This window comes from Bufo gargarizans, chromosome 3, assembly GCF_014858855.1.
Source record: "Bufo gargarizans isolate SCDJY-AF-19 chromosome 3, ASM1485885v1, whole genome shotgun sequence".
NCBI classification, from domain to species: Eukaryota; Metazoa; Chordata; class Amphibia; order Anura; family Bufonidae; genus Bufo; species Bufo gargarizans.
Genome location: NC_058082.1, coordinates 400230944 through 400256756, shown reverse-complemented (window position 1 = coordinate 400256756; position 25813 = coordinate 400230944). Strand labels below are relative to the sequence as shown.

Sequence of the window (25813 nt, the reverse complement as noted above, 5' to 3'; positions counted from 1 at the left end):
CTTGAAATTTAATTTTTCAGGAACAGCTGAAGGGACCATACCTTAAAAAACTACAGAATATATTGGCAAGATACTCTCGGTATTTGGGAGAAAGACATTGGTTTGTTGGGGACAAGGTAAATATATTGCAGTAGGGCATGTTTATATACTACGGATGCTAGCATGTCTGTATGATGTATAGTTTTGCATTTCTATTTAGTTTTCTCGCCCATTTCCTTAGGGGAACCAGGAGACCTTGGGGTACAGCTCAGCTCCCTAGGAGGTGTGACACTAAGTGAAAACTGTTAAGCCCCTCCTCCAGCAGCTATACCCTCAGCCTGGAGAGAGAGACTACCAGTTTTTGCTTAGTGTCCAAGGAGGCAAGACACTCCCTGCTTTGCAGGGCTGTTTTTTCTCCTTAATTTTTATCTCTTATTTTTTATTTGATTTTTAATACAGATTTTTTTTATTTTTCTCAGGGACAACAGAGACGACTGGGCCTCTCTGTTTCTCCGGGGTCGATTTGCGCCAGTGCTGGTCATCCGCACTGCTGCCTCCACCACAGAAGACAAGGTGGACCAGGGCAGCCTAGCTCCCCTGCATCCCGTCAGCGTAAGGGTCGCCCGCACGCCAAGTCCCTCTTCCAGCGTACTGCCAGTCGCTGAAGATCCCTGTCCCAGGCCGTGGAAAGTCTCACCCACGTAGTAGGCCACCTGGTAGACAAACTGCCTACCCTGCAGGCTGCCACACCTCATGTCGCACCCTCTGGCTCTACCGCTTCTGCCCCCCCCACTGATTCACTCGCACACAGTGAATCCTCCAGGGCTCGGCACTCTCAGAAGCGCTCAAGGACAGAGTGTGCATCCTCCTCAGATGCGTCTCTCTCCCCGCCACGCGTGCGGGCTCAGTCGGGCCACTCCTCCCATCTGGACACGCCTTCTGAGAGAGATCCGGCGGATTCGGATTGGGACATGGACTCGCCAATACCGTCCAAACTAGCCTCCGCAGTGGGTCACCTCATCACCAACATTCGTGATACCTTTAAGATACACGATGAACCTCCCAGCACTGATCAGGCCGGCGTGTCTTTTTTCCAAGGTTTTTCAGCTCCACTCTGATCTTTCTTCAGTGGTCTCTAAAGCTTTGACTTACCCTGATGCCCGCTTTACCTCCCCCAAAAAGCTGGACATATGTTATCCATTTCCAGCAGATTGTGTTGCCACATGGGCGTCCCCGCCTAAGGTTGACCCTCCTGTGGCCCGTCTGTCTAAGAGCACGGCCATTTCTGTAGCAGACTGTTCCTCACTTCATTCCACCGAGAACCGTCGTATGGAGTCCCTCTCCAAGGCCATCTTTGCTTCCTCGGGTTCTGCCCTCAGACCGTTCTTTGCCTCCGCCTGGGTGGGGAAAGCGGTCTCCAAATGGGGCTTCCAGCTTGAACAGGATTTTGGATCTGACGTCCCCATTCAGGACCTCCAATCCTTGGCCCAGCTAATAGTTCAGGCAGGAAAATTTATCTGTGAGGCTTCTCTCGATGCGGGTGCCCTCATAGCACGCTCATCTGCCTTAGCGGTTTCCGTCAGAAGGGAACTTCGGCCAAACGTTCCCTATCTAGGCTACCAATCACGGGCTCTCGTTTATTCGGGACCCGTTTGGACGAAATTATTTCAGAAGCCACGGGTGGTAAGAGCACCCATCTTCCCCAGTCCAGAACCAAAGGCACTCCTCCCTCAGGGTTGTGCTGGCTCGTCTCGTTTTCAGTCCTCCCGTAGGTCCCCTCTCAGGATAGGCGCAAGAAGCCCTTTTTTCGGGCTCAGCCCACCTGTCTCACGTCACAGGCTGCCCGTCCCTCCACGGCAAAGCAGCCCCCCACCTGAAGGTGTGCGGATTTTGTATCCTCCGTATACAAAATTGAGTTTGCTTCTCTCCCTCCGGATTGTTTCTTTCTGTCCCGTTCTCCGCGGGACCCCGTGGGTGCAGCTGCCTTCTCCGCAGCCATTCACACCCTGCTGGACAAGGGAGTCATCGTCCTTGTGCCTCAGGTGGACAGATTCAAGAGGTTCCACTCAAACCTCTTTGTGGTCCCCAAAAAAGAATGTTTGTGCGGCCGATCCTAGACTTAAAACGGCTAAACCATTTCTTCGCCTTCGGCGATTCCGGATGGAGTCGCTCCGATCCGTTGTGGCCTCCCTGGAGAAGGGGGACTTTATCTCATCAATCGTCATTCCGGATGCCTACCTCCATGTTCCGGTTGCTCGGTGTAACCATTGTTTACTTCGCTTTGCAGTCTGTCTTCCCTTCGGCCTGGCGACAGCTCCTCGGGTGTTCACCGAGGTCCTGCCCCCTGTCCTAGCTTTGCTCCACTCCAGGGGTGTTTTCCTGCTGCCTTACTTGGACGACATCCTCATCAAGGCGCCCTCCTTTCCTCAGACGTCCGCCAGCGTGGACCTCACTCTGGAGACCCTGGGACGGCTTCTCAACCTTCCCAAGTCTTCCCTGATTCCCTCCAGACGGTTGATCTTCCTGGAGATGATGCTGGATATGGTGGCGGCGGAGGTCCGTCTTCCGACGGACAAGCGTCTGGCCCTCCACCGGTCGGTTTGCAATTTTCTTAACCACCACCGTCCATCCTTCCGATCCAGCATGCGGGTGTTGGGACAAATTGTTGCCTGCTTCGAGGCGATTCCTTTCGCACAGTTTCATTCCCGTGCCTTTCAAAGGGCGATCCTCTCTGCCTGGGACAAGTCACCTGAGAGTCTGGACCGGCCTCTCCTTCTAACTCCCAAAGTTCGGGCCTCCCTCCGCTGGTGGTTGCGGACCCCTCTCCAGGGGAAATCCTTCCTTCCAATGACATGGCAGGTGGTTACCACTGACACCAGTCTGCAGGGTTGGAGGGGGGTGTTTCCTCCCCGGTCTGTCCAGGGCACTTGCTCTCCATCGGAGTCCAAGCTTCAGATCAACGTCCTGGAATTGAGGACGATCTTCTTGTTGCTCCGACACTGGGCTCCCCTACTAAAAGGCCGCCCCGTCCGTGTCCAATCGGACAATGCCATGGCCGTGGCATACATAAACCACCAGGGGGCACTCGCAGTGCCGCGGCAATGGGAGAGGTTACCCGCATTCTCCTCTGGGCGGAAGCTCACGTTCCGGTCCTGTCAGCAATTTATATTCCAGGAGTGGATAACTGGACGGCGGACTTCCTCAGCTGGACCACCATCGACCCGGGCGAGTGGTCGCTACACCCGGACGTGTTTGAGTCCATTTGCCTTCATTGGGGTCGTCCGGATGTGGACCTCATGGCCTCCAGGTTCAACTATAAGCTTCCCACCTTCCTGGACAGGGCAAGGGACCCGAGGGCATACGGCGCCGCCCTCGTTCTTCCGTGGCAAGAATTTTCCCTTCTGTATGTGTTTCCTCCCATTCCCCTACTGCCTCGGCTTCTCCGGAAGATCGCGGCAGAAGGCATTCCCACGATTATAGTTGCTACAGATTGGCCTCGCCGGTCTTGGTATGCCGATCTGATGCTGCTCCTGGGAGACGCGCCGTGGCCGTTACCTCTCAGAGAAGATCTCCTCTCTCAAGAGCCGATCTTCCACCAGCATTTCAGGTCGCTACGTTTGACGGCGTGGCTGTTGAGACCGCAGTTTTGACGCAACGGGGGTTTTCCGCGGATGTGGTTCGCACCATGATCCGCGCCCGGAAGCCTGCCTCGTCTATTATCGGACTTGGAGGTCTTATTTTGGATTCTGTGAGAATCTGGGTGTTCCCCCTCTCTGTTTCTCTCTCCCCACGGTTCTGTCCTTCCTCTAGTCCGGCCTGGACCTGGGTCTCAGTTCCTTGAAGTGTCAGGTATCGGCTCCTCTCGGACCTGTCAAGACCTTCATCCAAGGAGTGGCTCACTCGGTTCCTCCATACCGTTCCCCTATTCCGCCCTGGGACCTGAATATTGTGCTCTTGGCGCTACAAGCTTCTCCCTTCGAACTGTTACGGAAGATCTCACTACGACTTTTGTCTTGTAAGGTTGTGTTCCTTGTGGCCGTCACAGCTCTCAGACGGGTGTCCGAATTGGCGGCCCTTTCTTGTTCCGAGCCTTTTCTGGTCTTTCACCAAGATAAGGCTGTTCTCCGTCCCTTCCTTCCGTCCGAAGGTGGTCTCCGCCTTTCATCTCAATGAGGACATCATCCTCCCCTCTCTGTGCCCATCCCCTTCCCACCCCCGGGAACGGAAACTTCACCGTTTGGACGTCGTTAGGGCCTTGAAGATTTACTTGGAGATCACTGGCCCCTTTCGTCGCACGGACTCTCTTTTTGTAGTTCCGGAGGGTCCGAGCAAGGGGTTGGCGGCCTGCAAGGCGGCTATCGTCCGTTTCATCAAATTAGCTATTGCTGAGGCTTACCGCGCCAAGGACAGGGTTCCGCCTTTCGGTGTCACCGTTCATTCCACCAGAGTGGTCGGTGCCTCTTCGGCACAGAGACATCGGGCTTCGGCTGAACAATTGTGCAAGGCGGCCTCTTGGTCTTCCTTGCACACCTTTACCAAGTTTTACAGGGTGCACACTCATGCATCAGCGGATGCTGCTTTGGGCCGTCTGGTCTTGCAGGTGGCGGTTTCATCATGCCTGCGGTGGCTTCGCCTTGGACTGTAGTCCCTCCCTTCTTGGACTGCTTTCGGATGTCCCAAGGTCTCCTGTGTCCCCCAAGGAAATGAGCGAGAAAACGTTTTGTATAACTTACCAGTAAAATCTCTTTCTCGCTCTTCCTTGGGGGCACAGCACCCACCCATCATTATTTTTTCTACAGGTTACGGTTTGGTTGCCCCCTGTCGGTTAGTTGACTTGTTTGGTTTCCACTTTGTTGCCTTTTATCTCACTACTTGGACACGCAACTGGTAGTCTCTCTCTCCAGGCTGAGGGTATAGCTGCTGGAGGAGGGGCTTAACAGTTTTCACTTAGTCTCACGCCTCCTAGGGAGCTGAGCTATACCCCAAGGTCTCCTGTGTCCCCCAAGGAAGAGCGAGAAAGAGATTTTACTGGTAAGTTATACAAAAATCTTGTTTTTGCAACATTTCAATAAACTGCGTTTGTCCTCCATCTCAAAGATTACACTTGCAGATTTTCTAATATATGATGCACTGGATCAGCACAACATTTTGGATCCTACCTGCTTGCAAAATTTCAAGAACTTGCAGGACTTCCTTGCAAGATTTGAGGTAAATGTTTTACTGAAAGGTAACTTTTTTTCATGGACATTCATGCAACTGTTGATTTGAAGTTTTAAAGAAGACCTTTCACTAGTTTAAAAACTAAAAACTCACTATATCTGTGGGCAGAGCGGCGCCCAGGGGTCCCCCTGCACTTACTAGTATGTCTAGGCGCCGCTCCGTTCGCCCAGTATTCAGCTCCCTCTGTTGTACTGGGTGGAGTTTTTGTATTAGGCGTGTCCCTTGCTGCAGCGCTGGCCAATCGCAGCGCACAGCTCATAGCCTGGGACCCTTAGCATTGGAGTCTGAGGATTACATTATGTTCCTATGGACCCCTGCTACAGTCAGGGACTCCATAGGGACTTTTGTCTGACAGCCACGGATCATTCAGGAGGACCAAGCCCCGGGTGTTTAAAACGGCAGGCATCCGGTGGATATGTTTGAAAGTGGAGCATGTGCCATAGCTTGCGAGTTCCTGCTGTTTCATACAGCAAATACTGGTGGCTGTTGTCCACAATCAGCGCTAATGCCGACAGCGGACATTTAATCTCTCAGATGCCGAAGTCAAACGTGATCATTGAGTCTGAGAGGGCTAAAACCCGGACGCACTCGCTTCCGAGAAAGGAACGCCTACCCCTGGCAGAGATCGGGGAAAGTGTTCAATGCATGTAATGAGTCTGAGCCAGTGGCAGCACTGACTTGTAATATAGCAATTTCTGTATAGGATAATGGAGCAAATTCCATTATTCTATACAAATTACAATCTGATGATTGCAAGTTGGGTTTCACTTGGGGACCTAAAAAAATAAAAAAGTAAAAATAAAAGTTTTGAAAAATACTAAATTAAAGGGTTTCTGTCACCCCACTAAAGTCATTTTGGGGGGGGGGGGTAGTTAAATTCCTTATACTGCGATATAATATGAAAATATAATGCTCTTACTTACCTTCCTTCAGCAGTTTCTTCTAAAAACAAACGTTTATAATATGTAAATGAGGTCTCTACCATCAAGTAGGGCGTCAAAATCGCGCTCCTGTGTTCATTCGGCACAGGCGCTCTAGCATGAGGAGGCTTGCCTCCTCAGAACTCCCTCAGTGTGCCTGCGCCGATGACATCACCGAAAGAGAAGACGTCATCGGCGCAGGCGCACTGAGGGAGTGCTGAGAAGGCGAGCCTCCTCATCTCAGAGCGCCTGCGCCGAATGAACACAGGCGCGCGATTTTTAAAATGCTGACAGGGCCGGCCGGAGGAGGAGATCGCGGCTGGTCCTGTCAATCAACAGGACGAGGGGGCAGTTTTTTGTGGCGGCTACCAGCAAGTAGACACCCTACTTGCTGGTAGAGACCTAATTTACATATTATAAAAGTTTGTTTTTAGAAGAAACTGCTGAAGGAAAGTAAGTAAGAGCATTATATTTTCATATATCGCAGCATAAGGAATTTAACTAGCCCCCCCCAAAAAAAAAGACTTTAGTGGGGTGACAGAAGCCCTTTAAAATCACCCCCCTTTTCCCAAAATAAAAATAAGTAAACTATTTAAAAAAAAATAATCATGTTCATTGCCAGCTGTACTATTAAAATCTAAAAAAACTTATCCCATATGGCAAATGTTATAATGTGGGGGAAAATGGTTGATTCGCCATTTTTTTCAGCACTTTACTTCCCAAAAAATGAATAAAGTTATCAAAAAGTCATACACACCCCAAAATGGTATTAGCAAAAACTACAGATCGTCCCACAAAAAAATAAGGCCTTACACATCTCCGTACACATAAGTATAAACAGTTATGAGGGTCAGAATACAGCAATAATAAAAAATAAAAAATATACAAGTGTGGTATTGCCGTAATCGTACTGACCTGGAGAATCAAGAGCACAAGTCAGTTTTACTGCATAATAAATGCCGTCAAAACAAAACCCATAAAACTTGTGGAATTGTTTTTTTCCAATACCACCCCATTTGCATTTTTTTTCAGCTTCCTCTGCATTGTATGCCATATAAAATGTTTGCATTAGAAAGTGCAACTTGTTTTTAAAAAAAAAAAACAACCTTATACGGCTATATGAACGGAAAACATTTTCTGGCTGTTGAAAGGTGGGAAGGGCAAAACAAAAAAACGGAAAATCGTACAGCGCTGGTCAGTAATAGTTAAACGTGTATTGTCCAATCACAAATGTGTATTGATCATCCAATCACATCAAATTCATTATTATTCACTGGTTTACAAATATTACAGGACATATGATCAACGGAATGCAATGACCTTCCATTTTTCAGTTTAAAGGGTTTCTGACACCAGAAATACCTAAATTAAACTAGCTGACATTAGTAAAGGCACTTTTTTTATTTATTTTTTATTTTTTTCTTCAGGATTTTTTTCTTCTGCTGAGTTGAACTATAATGTTTAGAATCATGAGTTAGCTATAAATTGGAATTTCACATGTAGAAATAATCTGCCAAAAGATGTTTTGGTTCAACGTTGCTTCATTGCAAACTGATGGTACACATTAGATATGCATGGGGATCCTTAAAGGGAATTTGTCACTTCAGTTTTTTTTACCACTATCTACAGTAATACACAAGTAGTACTCCAGATATGGAGTCCAAATCACAGTTTTTTTATTTTCCTACTGCTTCCTCTTTCCCCGCTGTCAGCTTGCAAAGCTGCATTGAAATACAGTCAGGACTCCCATGCATACGAACATGAGTCTTCTTCATTATGTTAGAACAGCACAGCAGTCCAGACTGTGTATTTCAATGCAACTTTGAATGCTGACAGTAGAGGAACAGTAGGAAAATAAAAAAAATTGTGATCTGTCGTGAAAGGCAGCAGCACTCGCAGTAGCGTCATAGTCTTCTCGCTGCTTTCCCTAGGCCGAGTGAAGAAACATTTATCGGTCACATGGTGTAGATGCAGCTCAGTCCAATAGAAGTGAATGGTGCTCAGCTGCGATACCAAGCGGAGCCTCTATACAATGTACGGAGCTGTGCTTGGTGAGCACTGAGAATAGTGTGGTGCTCAAAGGAGAGCCAGTGCCTTCTCAAACAGCTGATCGGTGGGGTTCCCGGGTGTTGGACTCCCACTGATCAGATACTGATGACCTAGAGGATAGGTTAACAGTATTTAAATCTCAGAAAAGCCTTTTAAGTGAACACAGTAGCGAACAACTAGCAAGTAAGAACAGGGTCCAAGAATTGAAAATTCCGAGAAGACCCACTTGAAGTAGCTAAAAAGGAATAGTGCAGTGGATGACACTTGAAGTAGCAGCTATGAGCATAGTCCAAGAATCAATACCAAGTACAGAGGAGAAACTTGAAGTAGCTGAGCAATAATAGTGTTGTAAAATCCTGAGCTGTGGACATGCCACAATGAAACACACTATGGGGTACAGTGCTCCAAATGGTGACCAAAATGGTTGCCAATGCACCTTAACATTTGCAGATGGCGACAAGACTTTTTAGCCTTGTCGTCATTTGCGTCAGGGCTGCCGCGCTGTAGCTGAATATTGAGGCGGGGCATGGGAGCCAATAATTCCTTGCCCCACTGCCGATCACTTATGCTACAGGCTACACACCTCATTGCTGTGTGTCCCTGCATAGGCGGGCATGATGATGTCATCACGACCGCCTGTGCTGGGATTTCACTACCAAATTTGGTAGTAAAATCCCAGCACAGGCGGGCGTAATGACATCATCACGCCCACCTGTGCCGGACGCACAGCAGTGAGGTATGCGCATCTGTGTCGCACCATCCTGGGCCGTTCCAGCAGCTAGTGAGCGCCAGCGAAAGGACACAGGTGAGAAACAATATATTAAAATATTATACTCGCCTGTATCCTTTCACTGGCTCTCACTAGCTGCTGGTACGGCCCGGGATGGTGCGACGCAGACGAGCACACCTCACTGCTGTGCATCCCGACACAAGCGTGATGATGTCATCACACCCGCCTGTGCTGGGATTTCACTACCAAATAGACCTATTTGGTAGTGAAATCCCAGCTCAGGCAGGAGTGATGACATCATCACTCCCGCCTGTACCGGGACGCACAGCAGTGAGGTGTGCTCGTCTGCAACACACCATCCCAGACCGTACCAGCTAGTGAGCGCCAGTGAAAGGTGAGTATAATATTTTAGCTTTTTTTTTTTTTTTTTTTAAAGTGCCAACATTACTGGCCGTAAGGGGGCACTGAGGGGACATTACTGGCCATAAGGGGGGAACTGAGGGGACTTTACTGGCCATAAGGGGGGAACTGAGGGGACTTTACTGGCCATAAGGGGGGAACTGAGGGGACTTTACTGGCCATAAAGGGGGCACTAGGGGGACATTACTTGCTGTAAGTGGGGCAGTGGGAGACATTACTGGCCGTAAGGGGGACACTGGGGGGACATTAATGGCCATAACAAGTGCACTGGGGGACATTACTGGCTGGAACTGGGGGACATTACTTTCCGGAAGGGGGACACTGGGAGAGACATTACTAGCCATAAGGGTGGCACTAGAGGACATGGGGGGAAATTACTACTGTGGAACATATTTCTACTGTGGGGGAGTAATTGCTATGTGTGGAGAAATTACTATATGGGGGTAGTATGGGAGAAAATTACTATGCGAGGGCAGTGGGGGGGGGGGGGGGGAATTACTATGTGTGGACAGTGTGTGTGAGGGGGAAATTACTATGTGAGGGCAGTGTGGAGGGGGAATTAATGTAAGGTTTTATTGTTATTACTGGGGGCATTTATAATTGCTGTAGACACTATAGGGACAATATTTCTAGTGGGGTCACTATTTTTTCAGCAGTATAGTACCTGGGGCATTGGGGAGCACCACGGGCGCAGTATTGGGAATGGCAGCAGGATGACATTGTTGGGACTAGGGCTGAAACGACTCATCGATTTAATCGATGTAACAGAGGCAAAAAAATCCTCGATGCAGTTTTTCTGCATTAAGGATTCGTTTAAATCACACGACCATGGAGCATGAGTGAAATGAAGCTTCTCACTCACCGCTCTGTGAGAAGGACTCTCTTTTTTGTAATAAAAGCTAACGATTACCCCCCGTCTCGGCATAGGGACATGATCTATGACTTGAAACTGCAACTGACTGACCCTATGTTGCATCTGCAAAAAATGGTGAGGAATTGGAAGTTCTGCTTTTTTACATCTATTATCAGACTTGTGCTTACTAATCCTATCACGAATACATTGAGAAGTTTCACCGATGTAGGCCTGGCCACAAGGGCATTTAATCATATAAACTACGTAAGATGATGCGCAGGTATAGTATCCCTTAATGTTATAAATTTTCCCAGAATGAGGATGTGAAAAGGTATTACTTTTTTTTAACATGAGTACATTGGGCACAGTTTAAACAAGGAAACATGCCATTTTTAGAGGGGGCCAATGTGGGCTGAATAAATTTAGGTTTATATGGGCCTATATCGGCATGTACCAGAGAGTCCCTCAGATTACATGGTCGCTTATAGCACATTCTCATAGGGTGTAAAAATTCCGGAATCTCGGAATGAAATTTATTTAAAAGAGGCCAGTGTTTTCGAATAATTTGATGTATCTTAGGTACAAACGAATGATAAGTAGTAATAAATGGTATATGTGGGGGAGAGGCAGGCTTAGTCAATATCTCAGTATTATCGACAATTTTATTAAGCTTTGTGTCTAGGAGTGATTGTGGATAACCACGTTCAAGAAATCTTTGAGACATTTCCTGTAGACGAATCTTCCTGATGTGGGGCTCACTCACGATTTGCATGACCCTCATGAACTGAGATTTTGGTAACGATTTTTTTTGTATTCCGAGGATGATTACTCGAAAAAAGAAGAAGAGTATTTCTATCGGTAGATTTTTTATAAAGATCTACCGTGAGTCTACCATCCGGATTTTTTGTTATTGACGTATCAAAAAAGTGAACAGTAAGTTCACTGATAGTCACAGTGAACTTTAAATCTGGTATAAATATTATTCAAATATTGAAAAAATTGGTCAAACGAATGGCAAGTGCCCACCCACACTAGGAAGATATTGTCGATAAAACTACGCCATATCTTACAATGCTGTTGGAAAGATGGATTAGAGTATATATGCAATGTCTCAAAATTTGCCATATAGGCATTAGCATGGGGGGGGGGGGGGGGCTACATTAGCCCCCATTGCTGTGCCCTTCCGCTGAATATAATAATTATCTCCGAACATGAAATAATTACATCGTAACACTAATTTTAATAAATCAATGCAAAAGTTCTGTTGTTCCATGGACAATGACGAAGATTGAAGGATGTTAGATACAGCCTGCACACCCCCATCATGAGATATGGAGGTGTACAGGCTGCACACATCTAGCGTCACCAAGAGAGCCTCCTCAGACAGTGGGCCGATATTAGAAACAATATTTAAAAAATGACTCGTATCTAGTAAGAATGAGTCTGTTTTCTGAATCAATGGAGTTAAAAAAAAAATCCAGGTAAATAGACAGAGGTGATAATAATGAGTTAGTGGAGGCTACAATGGGCCGGCCCGGTGGTTTTTCCAGATTTTTATGTATTTTTGGCAGTGTATACAGTACTGGCATCGTAGGGTGTTCATTATGTAGGTTATTAAATGTGACTTTATCAATAGTGCCCTGCTGTAATGCTGAGTCTAAAAGTGAATTAATTTCTTTTTGAATTTTATAGGTAGGGTTAGAAGAAATCAGCTCATAGGTTTCTGTGTCTGAGAGTTGGGTCTCTATTTCATGAATGTAGTATTTAGTGTCCATGACAACTATAGCCCCGCCCTTATCGGCGGGTTTAATTGTGATATTAGCATTCTGCATCAAAGTTCTAAGGGCTGTAGTTTCTATGTTAGACAAATTACCTGTTATTGGATATCTACCTCTTTTTTGTGCGTCTAAAGCCTGACGTATTTCCCTATCCACCAAGTCAATAAATGCTTGTGGTTATGTTTGGGAGGCATAAAGTTACTTCTGGATCTAAGGCCCAAATATGTAATGGATAGTCTATCTTGACTAATTGCTCTATCAGTGGGAGCGGATGAAACAAAGTGGGCTTTTAATCGTAATGAACAATAAAATCTATGTAGATCTTGCATTAAATCAAAGTGATGTAGAGGTGCCATAGGGCAATAAGACAGTCCTTTGGAAAGAACCATTGTTTCAGCTGGTGACAAAGTTCTAGACGAAATATTAATTACAAGATCCCTACCTGGGACCTGGTCTGCATAGGAAGTATCTCTGATCCGGTTGGAATGTCCTCCCCTGCGTATCCTCTTTGCTTTCGCCGGGGGCAGTTGCCTCGCCGATTGAAAAAACGTTGCGGTCTGCGATAGGTCGGTTTCTCACTCCCAGAAGAAGAGGACGCATAATCCACATAGGAATACTGCCCATAGGTATTCGGTTCTTGCCAATGCCACCTATACACCTGATTCAACTGATAGTCCTCTGTGTCACAAATATATTTAGATCTTTTGGTTTGTTCAATGTATTTCCGATGATCTTCCAAAATTTTATCAGTTTTATTTTTGAGGTCAGTAAGGTCCTGGGGAGAGATGGTTGCTGCGAGCTGAGTTTCAATTGCCAAAATCTTCTCTTTTGACTCAAGAATAGATCTCTGTAAAAAATCTATACTGAGGACAATTATGTCCATAGAGCATTTGTTCAATATTGTTTCAAATTGATCACAATAATCTTTATTAGTGGAGAAGAGGTTGGGTCTTAAATGAACCCTCAGGCCACGTGGTATCAGTCCATTTTTATAATATTCGGCTAAAGTAGCATCTCCATGACAGCACACTCAGAGATTGACTTCCTCTGATAGGACAGGAAAAAACACAGAGAGGTTAAAAACCCCACCCCTTCCCCTCATTGCCAGTGTTTTTTCTTGTCTTGACAGGGAAGGAAGATCCAGAGATGTGCTAGGAGCTCTATGGGGTTCCTGGCAGTATTGTTCTTCAGGATGTATTCTTTACAGACTGGAGGTCGGTTCTGGCAGTTTTGGCTCTCCCTCCTCCAGGAGGACTAGATGCGGAATGATAATGGCAGCTGGATCGACGCTAGGACGCGCTTCCCTCCAGCCGCCAGGTGATTACATCAGACATATGGGAGGCGTGGCTTGCATCGTGACGTCACGCAGGTGCTCGTCCGGCGCATGCCCAGTGGATAAAAAGAGGGCAATGCCGGCTGTAAGATGGCGCCCAGCGGATCTTAACCCCCTGTTGTGCCTCTGGTGGACGGGACCTGTTCAGCATGAGTGCCCCTACCACACCTGGCTCAGGATCGGAGCCCCCCACTACCCAGGGTCCAGTGAGTAGCCTGTGTCAGGCACCCTTCATGTGATATCTTACCCTGTAGTGGTTGACCCTTCTCTCCCTTATATATTTTCAGGGAGAAAAGGAGTCTTCCTCCTCTGTTAAAGTTAAGGCTAGGAAGTGCAGCTTTTGTTTAAAGAGTCTGCCCTCTTCTAGGTCTAACCCACTGTACAAGGAGTGTACTGCATCAGTTGTGAAATCTGAGTCCTCTAGCCTGTTGAAAGACATCAAGTCTATGGTTAGGGAGGAGGTTCAATCTGCCCTGGCCTCACAAAGTAGGGATGCTTCCCCCGGACCCAGGCCCCCTCCCCTAGACCGGGAAGCTCTAGAGATCTTATTAGTGTGGTAAGTGATTCCGATTCAGTAAATCCTGATCTTTCGGATCCTGAGATTTTGGATATGACCCAGGAGTCCGATGAAGATAATAAATACAGGAGGTTTTTGTTAAACCCTGCAGATATCGAAGCGTTAATAAGAGCTATAAGGGCCACGATCAGGATGGAAATTCCCAAGAAGCCTAGAACAGTTCAGGAGGAGATAGTCTGGGGTCTGGGGGAGACAGAGGTTTGTGTTTTCGGTGCCGGATAACGTACAGAAGCTGATTAAAGCAGAATTGGATAAACCTGAAAAGGGTTCCTTCATTCCCCGGGGCATTAAGAGGCGGTATCCATTTGACGAAGCAGATAGCGCAAACTGGGAGTCCATCCCTAGAGTCGATGCTCCTGTGGCCAAGGTCGCGAAACACACGGTCCTTCCTTTTGAGGAGGCTGCACAGCTGAAAGACCCTATGGACATTAAGGCGAAGAGCCTTCTTAAGAAGACATGGGAAGCCATGGCAACCCTTTTAAAACCGGGGGTAGCCTCGACATGTGGCCCGTGCCCTAAAGGTATGGCTGGAGCAGTTAGAGTTACACTTAGTTAATAAAACTCTGAGGGAACAGATCTTGCACAGACTTCCCCTACTAAAGATGGCCACTAGCTTCCTAGAAGATGCCTCAGCGGAGTCCGTAAGCCTATCTGGCCATATGGTAGTTCTGTCTAATACAATCAGAAGAGTCCTTTGGCTGAAGGCCTGGTCGGGGGATATGATGTCCAAGAACAAGTTGATCTCTCTTCTGTTCTATGGCCTTTATGTATTCGGTCCCGACTTGGATAGAATCCTACAAAACGCCACTGACTGCAAAAAAGATTTTCACTCGGACAACTCCACAGCAGTGGCTTTCATCTGTCATCAAGGGGGAAACAAGGCACAGTCATCTAAAGAGTCTCTCAAGACAGATATTCTCGTGGGCAAAATATAATCTAAAATCCCTCACAGCGGTACACCTAAAGGGCTCCCTCAATCTAAGGGCAGATTTTCTCAGTCAGCAGAAATTAGATCCAGGCGCATGGTCTCTTTCTCAGACAGCCTTTCGGACGGAAGATCCAGGTTCAGTGGGGCAGTCCGAGTCTAGATCGGGGGGGGGGGGGGGGGCAGGTTTAACCAGTCCACTTCCAATATCCCTCTCATTCTGGATTTACTCCAGGATGGGTTGGATATGGGTCTTTCCCCAAACATTCTAAGGGTGCAGGTGCCCGCCCTAGGTCCCCTTTACAACACTAAGTTATTACCACCTAAAGTGACACATGTCAGATTTGCAAAATTAGCTTCAATCCGCAAGGTGGAAACTGACTGAAGGGGATGTTTTTATTTTATGATTGCAGATTTATTTTATTTCCTGAACATTACTGAGCTGTTCTTAACAGCATTTAGAGAAATGCTGTACAGCAGCCACTAGGGTTGAGCGAATCGCGCCTCGGATCATATATCTGAAATCGATTTGTTAAAAAACTTATGGGGTCATTTATCAAACTGTTGTAATGGAGAACTGGCTTAGTTGCTCATAGCAACCAATCAGATTCCACCTTTCATTTTCCAAAGGAGCTATGAAGAATGAAAGGTGGAATCTGATTGGTTGCTATGGGCAACTAAGCCAGTTCTCCATTACACCAGTTTGCGCGAGACTTAGGAATACTGAATTCCTTTCCCGATCTGGTATTTAAAAAAAAAAAGTTAAATAACCCACCAGTACCGAAGCCGACTTTGGATTCCAATTCCATTTTTATTATAGATATTGACAAGGAAAATTAAAAACAACCGCCAAAAATTCTTTAAATTGTGTTTTTATGTTAACCATATTTTCAAACACTATGGCATTTTCTGATGATACATTTTTGAATAGTGGTTTGAGTCAGTTAATTTTATTTTAGGAGGTTTTTTTATTACTTTAAATAACATTTTTCATTTTTCTTTTAGGCTCTCCCCGCTATAGCTGCATACTTGAAAACACCCAGCTGTAAGAAAACGCCTATTAATGGGAAAACTGCATTTTGGTCAAACAAATAATAATCTTGGACAACATCTGTCTATTTTTTGCTTTATAAGATGCAACTGATTATAAGACTCTCCTAGGTTTTAGAGGAGGAAAGTCATAAAAAAATCATAAAAAATATTTTGCATCAGGTCTCAGATCAGACCCCTAATCTTCATCAGACCTCAGATCAGACCCAAAACCTCATTAAAACCCTAATCTTTATCAGACCTCAGAACAGACCCCCAATCTGTATCAGCCCCCCAATCTTTTAGACCTCAGATCAGACCCCCAATCCTCATCAGACCTAAGATCGGACATAAATAAATTTACTTACTCTCCTGCTATGGATGGCATGTTTTTCCTGTACTCACAACTCCCTAATCTTATCCCTGAGTGTGTCTTATAAAGCAAATAATTTGGTGCTTAAAGATTTAATTTCTCATCTTGGAGGGCTAACTATGGTTTTATTCCATTTATTGTCACTGATTGCATTATGCCCTGTGAACCTATTCAGAATAAATAAACTTTATGTTTTATGGCATTAAGTGTTAAATATAAAATGGTGCCTGGATCACAGTTTTCAACTTTTTTGTTCCTAATGAATGTATAAATAAATAACAAATGTTTCATGTGGTCTTATTGAAGATCAAGAATTAGTCCATCTGCTTTCTATAACAACATTCCAACACTGGAGTTAAAAGGCTATGAACACCTTTGGAGACAATGTTTTCTAATTTCGGGCTAAAATTTATTTTTTCAATGGGTCTTTATTAAAGGGGTTATACCATGACTAATATAAAAAATGAAAATCGGAGATCATGTAGTACATGACAGTCTCTAACACAGCTAGAACCAGCCCTGTACCTCACATGGATCCAGATATCTCCCCATTAATTGCTCTGCTAGATTTAGATCACGCTGACAGCTCAAGGGGTGTGTCTTTTCCGCTGGAGTTCAAGGGCCATGCTCTCCGTATCACAACTCAGGAGGCAGTTGAGGGATGAAACTAAGCATGTGTGGCCATTTTAGTGAGCAGGAAAAAAAAAAAAAAAAAAAAAATGCAGGTGGTGCTATAAAAATGCTAATTATTGAATAATTTAGTGGCTATGCTAAATTTTTTAAGTGTAACAGCCATGTTTTCATAAAAAAAAATTAGCATATGTTACTACTGCTGCAGCATTATGCATAAAACAGTCTTTAGTTTCTTCACATACCACTGTTTTATTTGAGTTTCTTTCCCTTAGTGACAGATGTTTTAACCTCTACAATATTAGGACCTTCTCAAGATGGCTCCTCTGCCAGTTCTCTGAGGCAAAACTGCTTTCCCTCACTTCACATACACACTTGCTGTAGCCAGCAGCTCCCTGCCAGCCAATCAGATTAGATTACTGAGAGACACGCCTCCTCACTCTGAAGCCTAATGCAGCCATGCAGTGTGAAGGACCACCCCTCCGTCTAACTGTCTTCTTAGCTGGAGACAGACAAGCCATAGCAACTGTCTTTTAAGGGAGCAGTGGAAAGGGACAGGGTACATTAATGAAAGCTGTTATTTGTGGGGATTCGCTCTGGTAGGCAGGGTAAGCGGATGCAGTACAGAGGCAAGAACACGGTAGTAAAGCAAAAGTCAGTGTTTATTCACACAACAAGGGAAAAAAATAACACAAACACTTGGCAGAGTCCTGGTGTTAATTCACACCACAGAAATTCCCCATGTTATTTCACATGGCCAAAGTCCACAGAACTCAAAACGAACACGTCACCTGAATATCCACAGCAGGCTTTTAGGGTGCCTGGCTTCCAGCTGGTGGCTCTCATGCAGCTCCCCAAGACACAGAGCCTTCACAGCACCACTTTTACTTGGAGGAACATACCACACCCAGCTGAGCTGCTGGCTGGGTTTTTAAACCCCAGCCCAAAACCTGGCCTGGACGTGGGGAACAGCCACCCACCCTGCTCTTTGGCTGCTCCCAATAAGAACCGGCCCGGATCGGCTTTTCAGCCACACTAAGAATAAACAGTGTCAGTGACCACTAGCTGCGGCTGACACATAAAATAACCGGTTCTTATCTCACCGAGGCCAGGAACCTCGGTGACACGTACCTTCCGTCAATGACGGACCCTTGCACCTTCCTACATACCTCCCCCCTTTGTTCAACCCTGAGGGGGTGAACACACGCCAGACAGTGTACTCGGGACAGGGCATCCGCGTTTCCCTGTAACCGGCCTGCCCTGTGTTCTACTGTGAATTTAAAGTTTTGCAGCGATAAGAACCACCTGGTGACCCGAGCATTCCGCTCCTTGGCCTGGCTCATCCACTTGAGAGGGGAGTGATCGGTCACCAGACGGAATTTCCTCCCCAACAGATAATAGCGGAGAGACTCGAGTGCCCACTTGATGGCCAGGCACTCTCTCTCCACTATACTGTACCGGGTCTCCGCTGGAGTGAGCTTACGGCTGAGGAAGACAACGGGATGCTCCTCCCCGTTGACTTCCTGAGACAGTACCGCACCGAGGCCTACTTCGGAGGCATCAGTCTGGACCACAAATTCCCTCTTGAAGTCGGGCGTCACCAAAACTGGGGACCCACACAGGGCCGACTTCAAAGCGGAGAAAGCCTCTTCCGCCTGGTCATTCCAGCGGACTATCACGGACTTCCGTCCCTTTAAAAGCCCTGTCAATGGAGCCGCTAAAGTGGCAAAATGGGGAACGAACCTCATGTAATAGCCCACCATTCCCAGGAATGACCTTACTTGTCTAGAGGTGGCAGGTCGGGGCCAATTCCGTATCGCCTCTATTTTGCTCACTTGGGGTTTAATGACTCCACGTCCAATGACATACCCAAGGTATTTAGTCTCCTCTAACCCTATTGCACATTTCTTTGGGTTAGCTGTTAGTCCCGCCTTTCTAAGGGAGTCCACTACAGCCTGTACTTTAGGTAGGTGACTTTCCCAGTCGGTGCTATGGACAACGATATCGTCCAGGTACGCCGAAGCGTATCGACGATGTGGACGGAGTATAATATCCATTAGCCTTTGAAACGTGGCGGGAGCGCCATGTAGACCAAAGGGTAGTACCTTGTACTGATAAAGCCCCTCTGGCGTGACAAAAGCCGTTTTTTCTTTGGCAGCCTCTGTCAAGGGTACCTGCCAGTACCCTTTGGTGAGGTCTAACACAGAAAAATACCGGGCTTGGCCCAACTTTTCAATAAGCTCATCCACTCGGGGCATGGGATACGCGTCAAATTTGGACACCTCATTAAGTTTGCGGAAGTCATTACAGAACCTCAACGTCCCATCTGGCTTGGGTATTAATACTATCGGACTGGCCCACTCACTTTTAGACTCCTCGATGACATCCAGCCGCAACATAAGTTGCACTTCCTCCGAGATGGCTTTTCGCCGAGCCTCAGGTACTCGGTATGCTTTTAACCGGACTTTTGCCTGAGGCTCGGTGACAATGTCATGTTGGATTACGGAAGTGCGTCCAGGGAGGTCTGAGAACACATCCGTGTTCCGACTAACAAACTCCCTGGTTTCCTGAGCCTGTTTAGAGGAGAGGCTGTCAGCAATTTTATTGTGGCAACCGCTTCCCTTGCATCAGACTTAGGAGCCGGAACCTCTTGTCCAAGAAAGCCCGGTCGCGGGCTGTCTTCCGTACAGGTTTCCCTATCCTTCCAAGGTTTTAGCAAATTAACATGGTAAACCTGCTCCGGCTTTCGCCTCCCCGGCTGGTGTACTTTGTAATTTACCTCTCCTATTTTTTCACGTACCTCGTAGGGCCCCTGCCACCTGGCTAGGAACTTACTGTCCACTGTCGGCACCAGAACCAAAACCCGATCACCCGGGTTAAAGTTCCGGACCCGAGCCTGCCGATTATAGATCCGACTCTGGGCTCGCTGAGCGGCCTCCATATGTTCCCTGACAAGAGGCAAAACGGTCTCTATCCGCTGTTGCATCTTGGTAACATATTCCAGGACGCTTTTATGCGGAGTGGGTTGTTCTTCCCATGCCTCTTTGGCTACGTCCAACAAGCCACGAGGATGTCTGCCATATAGCAATTCGAAGGGCGAGAACCCAGTAGAGGCCTGGGGCACCTCTCGCACTGCGAACATGAGATAAGGCAGAAGAAGGTCCCAATCCTTTCCATCTTTGGTCACCACCCTTTTTAACATGGTTTTTAGAGTTTTATTAAACCTTTCCACTAGTCCATCCGTTTGTGGATGGTACACAGACGTCCGTAACTGTTTTATACGCAGCAACTTGCAGAGTTCCCTCATGACCTTGGACATAAAAGGGGTCCCCTGGTCAGTCAGGACCTCTTTAGGTAGCCCCACTCGGGAGAACATCTCCATTAGCTCTTTAGCTATAAGTTTTGCAGAAGTATGTCGCAGTGGCACTGCCTCCGGGTACCGAGTAGCGTAATCAAGGACAACCAAGATGTGTTGGTGTCCCCTGGCGGACTTTGGTACAGGACCTACTAGGTCCATAGCGATTCGCTCAAACGGTACCTCAATGATCGGGAGGGGTACCAAGGGACTGGAAAAAAGGTGCTGGGGGCTAGTTGCCTGGCAGGTCGGGCAAGACTTACAGAACTCGTCCACCTCTTTAAACACACTGGGCCAGTAAAACCGTTGTAGTATCCGGTCCTGTGTTTTCTGCATTCCCAGATGACCCCCAAGAACATGCTGGTGTGCTAACTCTAACACGAGTTTGCGATAAGCCTGAGGCACCACCAACTGTTCAATGGACTCACCTCGCAGCTGATTTACCCGATACAACATATCCTGCTGGACCACAAAACGGGGGAACACCGACTCTGCCCCTGGTTGTTGTGGTTCACCATCTATTATTAGCACATTTTCCCAGGCCCGGGATAAGGTTGGATCCCGGTGTTGCGCGGTACCAAAATTATCCCCAGAGACATTGAGGTCTGCCAGCTCAGGCCCCGGCGGCAAGTCCTCCATGTCTCCCACCATTACACTCAGTGGGGTTGTCTCCTCCTCTTCCACCGAAGTGGCGGTCACCCCTACCGCAGGACCTTTAGACTCAGGTTCCCAGGGTTCTGGTCTCCCCCCTGAGCCGGGCCATTCTGCTAGGGTTACACCTGTATCATGCATATCAGTCACTCTCGGAACCGGCCACAGTGCCGTGAAACCCGGGAAGTCTCTCCCTAGTATAAGTTCATAGTGGAGATGGGTTGCAACAGCCACCTCGTGGATCCATCTGCCGGAAACCGTAGACAGAGTCACTATAGCAGTAGGATAGTCTTTTAAGTCCCCATGGATACACATGACTCCAACTTTACGGCCGGTGTACTCAGCGGAGCGTACCAGGGAAGCCCTTACCAGGGTCACCAGACTTCCTGAGTCCAACAGAGCCTCCGCTGGAGTGTCTCCCACCTCAACCTGGCACAGGTGGTTCAGAGACTCCAAAGCACCCACTGCACACAGTTTCCCGGCATATAATGAATGACGGAAGCCACAGTTTGTGTCCATGGGTTCCCCCTGACGTGGACAGTCCGCTCGAACATGACCTGGCTCCCGACACCGCCAGCAGATTATTGGAGCCACAGGGGTTATATCCCGGGCAGGTTTGATGGGCACCGGTTGTTGGGTCCGGGGTGGAGAGTTACGGGACCTGACTGCCCCCCTCCCAACCGAACCCCCCTGTAAGTTCCGGGTGGCCTCATAGCGCTCCACCAGGTCGACCATCTCCAGCGCATTCCCTGGGGAGACCTGGCCAATCCATTGCTGGAGAGGGGGTGGCAGAGCCCTCCAGAACCTGTCTGCTAATAACCGGTCCAACATAGCAGTGGGGCTCAACACGTCAGGTTGTAGCCACTTTTGTAACAGGTTAAGCAAGTCATAATACTGGGGTCTCACGGGCTCCGCCGGGTTGAACCCCCACTGATGCACCCGCTGGGCCCGGACCAGTACATTCACCCCCAGTCTTGCCAAGATCTCCCCCTTTACCTTTGGGTAGTCGGCTGCTTGATCGTCAGGCAAGTCAAAAAACACCCGCTGGGACTCTGACGTCAGAAACGGAGCGACGATCTCAGCCCACTGGTCTTGGGGCAGCTTTTCTCTGGTGGCCACTTTTTCATACATCGCCAGGTAGGTCTCGACGTCGTCTGCAGGGGTCATTTTAGGGATCGCTGCACGTACTGCTTTCCGGGCATCATGTAAGCTTGGGGTTGCTCCTGCTGACTGTAATGCCATTACATGTTGTAGCAGCAACTGGTTGGTCTCCTGCTGCTGCTTATTAGCCTCGCGTTGCTGCAGGTTAGCTTCCACGAGGGCCTTCATAACAGCCTCCATTTTGTCTCTTGACACCGGTTTAAATCTAGCCGGTTTGATAAATGACATACAACCGTGAGATAAAAAATAAAATAAAAAAATTTCGGCGTTCACGCCAGCCTCACTGCGCTTGCCCGCTCCAAGCCACCAATTGTGGGGATTCGCTCTGGTAGGCAGGGTAAGCGGACGCAGTACAGAGGCAAGAACACGGTAGTAAAGCAAAAGTCAGTGTTTATTCACACAACAAGGGAAAAAAATAACACAAACACTTGGCAGAGTCCTGGTGTTAATTCACACCACAGAAATTCCCCATGTTATTTCACATGGCCAAAGTCCACAGAACTCAAAACGAACACGTCACCTGAATATCCACAGCAGGCTTTTAGGGTGCCTGGCTTCCAGCTGGTGGCTCTCATGCAGCTCCCCAAGACACAGAGCCTTCACAGCACCACTTTTACTTGGAGGAACATACCACACCCAGCTGAGCTGCTGGCTGGGTTTTTTAAACCCCAGCCCAAAACCTGGCCTGGACATGGGGAACAGCCACCCACCCTGCTCTTTGGCTGCTCCCAATAAGAACCGGCCCGGATCGGCTTTTCAGCCACACTAAGAATAAACAGTGTCAGCGACCACTAGCTGCGGCTGACACATAAAATAACCGGTTCTTATCTCACCGAGGCCAGGAACCTCGGTGACACGTACCTTCCGTCAATGACGGACCCTTGCACCTTCCTACATATTATAAGGTAATTACAGATCTTTTGACTAGCTCATATATATATGCCTAGCTGTTATAAACTGGCAAATAAAAAAATATGACAGTTACATTTAATTACATGCAATTACAAAAGAATTCAAATCCAGGGGTGTTGGTTTGAAAACTGTAGAATATTTTTCATGGGACAAGCCCTTTAAAAATTGTGTTTGTGTTTGTCCTACATGGTTAACTTTCAGCCTATCTGCAGAGTTCATTTCAGTTTTACACTGAGCCTTCCTGTTGCTGTTATGACAGTTGGATGTGTATCCCTTATCTCTGAACTTCTGACAGCTCATAACCATTATTTTAAGCAAACCTTTCTCTTGCCACCGCTCCTCTCCTTGCTGTGTGCAGTTGCACGGCTGCTTCTAATTGTAATTAGCTTCTGCTATAAGGCTAGGGCTACACGACGACATGTGTTGCACGACAATTTTTGTAATAATAGTCTATTGCAGTGATGGCTAACCTTGGCACTCCAGCTGTGGTGAAACTACGACTCCCAGCATGCTCCGTTTATTTCTATAGAGTTCTGAGAGCAGCCAAGCAAGCAGGCATCTTGGGAGTTGTAGTTTTACTACAGCTGGAGTGTCATCACTGATCTATGATGTCGCACTGCGAGATGGATGGATTTTTCTGCAACTGTCGCAGTCGCATGTCGTAGTGCAACACCATAGACTATCATTATAAAAATTGTCGTGAGACATTGGTGTGACATCAATGTCGTGCAACACATTTTGCAGTGCAGTTGTGCCCTATGTGTCGCGCAGTCCTAGCCTTAATGCTGCTCTGCCCTCTCACTGCTTGCCAGAGCTTAACTTCCTAGTTAACCAGTAAACAGGAAAAGACCGGCACTCACTATTTGGTAATTCAGTTGGCTTTATTCAAAGCATTCAAAGAAAGCGACACGTGTTTCGGCTCAACACTGAGCCTTTGTCAAGCAAAGTGAAATCAATTACAAGGAAATTTAAATGCAGCGCCATATCCGGCGTTCAGACGTGGTGACGTCACACACTCACGGTTACAATGCATACACAAAATGAATACAAAATGAACAAATAGTAACAACCGAAGACGGATCACCTCAACCTATGGTCACAGTGGTAAGTAGATACTTGTAAATATTCATATATGCAAAACAAGATAAAGGAAAAACGAAAAGGGAAAAAAAAGGGAAAAAAAATAGGGATGGCAGACATGTAGTGCAGCCCAATATATAGAAGCCAATGCAAAATTTAAATATTCAAAAAACAATATCTTGAGATATCTTCATCTCTTACAAAACTAAATCTAATTACATGATTTTTATAATTTTTATTTTTTATATTTCATATTAATAGCAATATATTCCACATTTTTCACATTATTTTCAATATTTTCACTTTTCATTTTTTCTGTGACTGAAAAAAATAATAATGAAATTGATCAAAACCGTAATGTACCACAAGTAAAAGATGTTTGAAAAATATTAAACATACAACATCTGATACCCTATAGGAAAGAACTCACTTCATAGTCTCGATTGAGACCTTTTGGTTCCAGAGTCTGCAGAGTGTGAATCCAGTAGCTTTCCCGTTTTTTTAACATTAATAACCTGTTGCCCCCTCTACGTGGTTGCTGTATCTGTTCAATAATTTGAAACCTTAGTTGTGATATATTGTGGGAGCAGCTGTCAAAATGAAAGGGGACAGGTAATAGCAGATTTTTCTTCCGTATACTGGATTTATGATTACTGAACCTATCTTTCATTCTGACAGATGTCTCACCCACATATATCAAACCACAGGGGCATTTCAACAGGTAAACCACATAGTTGCTGTCACAAGTAAAAAATCCCTTAATCGGGAATTTTTTTCCTGTGTGTGGGTGGGAAAAGGTTTCACCTTTAATTACTGCTGAGCAATGGACACACTGCAGACACGGAAAGGTGCCCTTCTTTGGAGTAGATAGAAATAATTGACGTGACATCTTACTGCCTCCTATATCAGCCTTAACAATTGTATCCCTAATGTTTCTGGTTCGTTTGTAGCAAATCATAGGTACATCTCTGAATTCCACAACATCAGGGTAGGCTGCACGCACAATCCCCCAGTGTTTATTGATCACATGTCGAAATTTGTTGATCCATGGATGATACTTGACAATAAATGGTAACCGTTTTTTATCACTGTCGAGTCTTTTTTTATACACTTCGCCACTACACTTCTTTAGCTCATCATCCAATAAAGGTTTCGGATAACAAACGAACCAGAAACATTAGGGATACAATTGTTAAGGCTGACATAGGAGGCAGTAAGATGTCACGTCAATTGTTTTTGTCTACTCCAAAGAAGGGCACCTTTCCGTGTCTGCAGTGTGTCCATTGCTCAGCAGTAATTAAAGGTGAAACCTTTTCCCACCCACACACAGGAAAAAAATTCCCGATTAAGGGATTTTTTACTTGTGACAGCAACTATGTGGTTTACCTGTTGAAATGCCCCTGTGGTTTGATATATGTGGGTGAGACATCTGTCAGAATGAAAGATAGGTTCAGTAATCATAAATCCAGTATACGGAAGAAAAATCTGCTATTACCTGTCCCCTTTCATTTTGACAGCTGCTCCCACAATATATCACAACTAAGGTTTCAAATTATTGAACAGATACAGCAACCACGTAGAGGGGGCAACAGGTTATTAATGTTAAAAAAACGGGAAAGCTACTGGATTCACACTCTGCAGACTCTGGAACCAAAAGGTCTCAATCGAGACTATGAAGTGAGTTCTTTCCTATAGGGTATCAGATGTTGTATGTTTAATATTTTTCAAACATCTTTTACTTTGTGGTACATTACGGTTTTGATCAATTTCATTATTTTTTTTTCAGTCACAGAAAAAATGAAAAGTGAAAATATTGAAAATAATGTGAAAAATGTGGA

The 25813-nt window shown here is 46.4% G+C and overlaps 1 protein-coding gene across 1 annotated transcript in view; it reads left to right on the top strand.

Moving 5' to 3' along the window:
- Window positions 1-16026, top strand: part of LOC122933354 (glutathione S-transferase Mu 4-like) — a 46421-nt gene extending 30395 nt beyond the window's left edge. Inside the window, exons 6-8 of the mRNA XM_044288306.1 lie at window positions 21-116; window positions 5077-5187; window positions 15790-16026. Of these exons, the coding sequence (XP_044144241.1) occupies window positions 21-116; window positions 5077-5187; window positions 15790-15879 (297 nt within the window). The 3' untranslated portion in view covers window positions 15880-16026. The remainder of the gene's footprint in view (window positions 1-20; window positions 117-5076; window positions 5188-15789) is intronic.
- The last annotated feature ends 9787 nt before the right edge of the window (window positions 16027-25813 follow it).